We start from the raw sequence: 2,736 nt of genomic DNA, 5'->3' as shown, positions 1-2,736 counted from the left end.
ATATATATAATGTGTGTAGGTTCTACGTATGTCTTGATAATATAAAATAAGTATATATAGTAATTATATAGCCTATATATACTTTGTGCAATCGTACTTATTTTATACATATATGTATATATATATATTATATATATATATACAAATGTATATACATACGTTTTTATCAAATACATATTATCATCTATATTCATATTTGCTCAAATACTTTGAGTGTGAAAACAAAGTTGCTCCAGTCAAGATTCGAGCAGGTGCTGCTGGAACACTCTGGGTCTCCTGTGGATGCTATTATATTTTCCTTTATCAATATCATGTCTTCCAAATATCCAGTCATCGTTACAGCATAAATGCACATACATTGTGTTAGTGTATAATGCATATTCCCCACATTATCAGCTTAGGCATGTCAATGCTTATTCAATTTTCAATATTTATATTTGATTCATGCCTGTATATATCGATTTCAAATTATTGTTTATTAAATATATTTATTTTCCTAAAGTGTTTATATAAAATGGTTTAGCATCTGTAAAATACAGAATACTCCATCAAACGTACGGTATGATGGATACTGACAGATAATCAAGTCGATTCGTCTCTGGCGGTTCACTACTAGTCTCGTATAAAAACTCTTGTTTAGAATACTAATGAATCCAGGCGTCCCAAGAGGAGTTGAGGCTCTAAGTCGTTTCGGAACAACATGGCTAGTGAAACGCAGTAAAGTGGATTCGTTACGCCTCGTGGCCTATGCAATTAACTGCGCATACATAGAGAAATGTAATTTAGTTTCATTGCGCCGTTTTCCCTGCTTGAACATAACCAGATCAACCACTTGTCCATTAAACAACATATCCAAAAACAAGAGTATTTGTCCAGCCACTATTTGGGTACCACGACTGAGAAACGATGCGTCATTGCGAAGGATTAACGGTATCTCTGTTCCTAGTATACGTCGGGTTATGTAAAACCTACGGAAAATACATGATAGGTAAGTTCATGATACATATTGTATTTAATATCACTGGTTATCCACGCAGTCGCTTAGCTTACTACTATCATTTTTAGAATTGGATACGGTGATAATACGCACATTATAACGGTTCGGACCGATCACTAAACTATTTTTTATTGAAGTTACATTTGCATGTAACTTGTTTGTTGCGGACCATTGATTCTGTGTTTATTAATTTTACGGTGCACGATTAAATTACAAAAAGATTTGATGCAGGTGAGTAATGTGCAATAAAAAAAAGAGTTATATATAAATAGTTAGCTACTTGGGAGCATTAAAATACTTGGGAGCATTGCCTTACACCCACGATACATCTATCTTTATCCTATAATTATTTGTAACGTACGTACGTTTTGAATTTTTTTAAAGAGTTGAAATCATCCTCTGATTGGCTGGGGACCATGTTGCTGAACCTAGCTTGGATCACCAAAGGGCATGTGGCGCCGTGTCTATAAATTATTTATTTATTCATTTAAAATTCATCACTTGAAAAACTAAAAAAAATGGAATATTGTCTAGTCATGTGATAAGAAACTGATGGTGAATTATAATGTACAACGCATATTGAAGCTAAAATACCGTAAGCGAGTCACCAGTGCATGATGGTTGTTATTACGTAATGTAGATTCTCAAGTCATAATTCTCAAGAAATAATCATGTGCAGTTTATAAAAATTAACCTGATTCTGAACATGCGCAAGTAAAAAACGTTGTATTCATCCCCTCTCTCCCTCAATCGTAACTCAAAACAAGCTAAAGGTTAAATGTTAAATATGAATGATGACGCCATCAATTTAAGATGATGACTTGAAAATCTGAATGATTAATATAGACTTAAGTGTTAGGTTAGCTCAGTTCATATCTGCGCTTCTCGCCATTCCAATTAGAATAGCATAAATGTTTCATCAGTATCATTGACTAAGCTATAACCACCATCGATTATAGCGCATAATATATATAGGCCTATATTAAATATATATATATATATATATATATATATACTGTATATATAATAATAATAATTATAATAATAATAATAAAATAATAATAATGTTACATAATGATGTATAATAGGCCTACTGCCAAACTTTCGAACAGAAAATAATATAAAGACGAATTTAAGAACAAAAATGCTTTTAATAGAACCAGACATGTTTCTTCGTATTCACTACGACATCTTCGTTGTAAAAAAAAAACCAAAACAAAACAAAACAAACAAAAAAACAAAACAAAAAAAACAAAAACAAAACAAACATATTCAGATATTCTGAGGCCTATACCTTTGCCTATGCACGTTAAAGTTGATTCGTTCTAAATAAGGAGTTTTCGCTGCACGACGTTAACCTTAACGATAACGGATGACGTCATAATTTATTCATCTTGCGTTGCGGAGTACGTTATTTTCAGGATTTTAAGTGCTGGACGGACGTTAGTTACGGGTTTGCGCATGCGTATTTCGATTTGTTTACAAAAGGGGCGGAGTTAACGTCGTGCGGCGAAAACTACCTAATAGCTATTTGAATGCATTCTAGTGTCCTGACTTGTTTGTTTATAACGTTAAAGTTAAGTTATTCTAATTCAAATGCTTACTTTAACTATATTATACATGAGTTTACATTGACCAGTACGTTCACAAAGAAAGACCTTAAACTGTTTAAGAAATTCAGCAAGAAGGTGAAAAAAGCAGACGCAGACATAAACTTTCTCAAAAATTGCAGAATGTTT

At 32.5% G+C, this 2,736-nt stretch overlaps 1 protein-coding gene across 1 annotated transcript in view; it reads left to right on the top strand.

Moving 5' to 3' along the window:
* The first annotated feature begins 703 nt into the window (after positions 1-703).
* LOC117113662 (glutamate receptor 2-like) overlaps positions 704-2,736 on the top strand; it is a 26,824-nt gene continuing 24,791 nt past the window's right edge. The window contains exon 1 of the mRNA XM_033257070.1: positions 704-988. Within this exon, the coding sequence (XP_033112961.1) occupies positions 907-988 (82 nt within the window). The 5' untranslated portion in view covers positions 704-906. The remainder of the gene's footprint in view (positions 989-2,736) is intronic.

Source organism: Anneissia japonica, unplaced genomic scaffold (assembly GCF_011630105.1).
Source record: "Anneissia japonica isolate Jap-2015-1 unplaced genomic scaffold, ASM1163010v1 scaffold1665_len535045_cov187, whole genome shotgun sequence".
Lineage (NCBI taxonomy): Eukaryota > Metazoa > Echinodermata > Crinoidea > Comatulida > Comatulidae > Anneissia > Anneissia japonica.
Note: the sequence above shows the minus strand (reverse complement) of the source record. Positions and strands in the feature narration are given on the sequence as shown.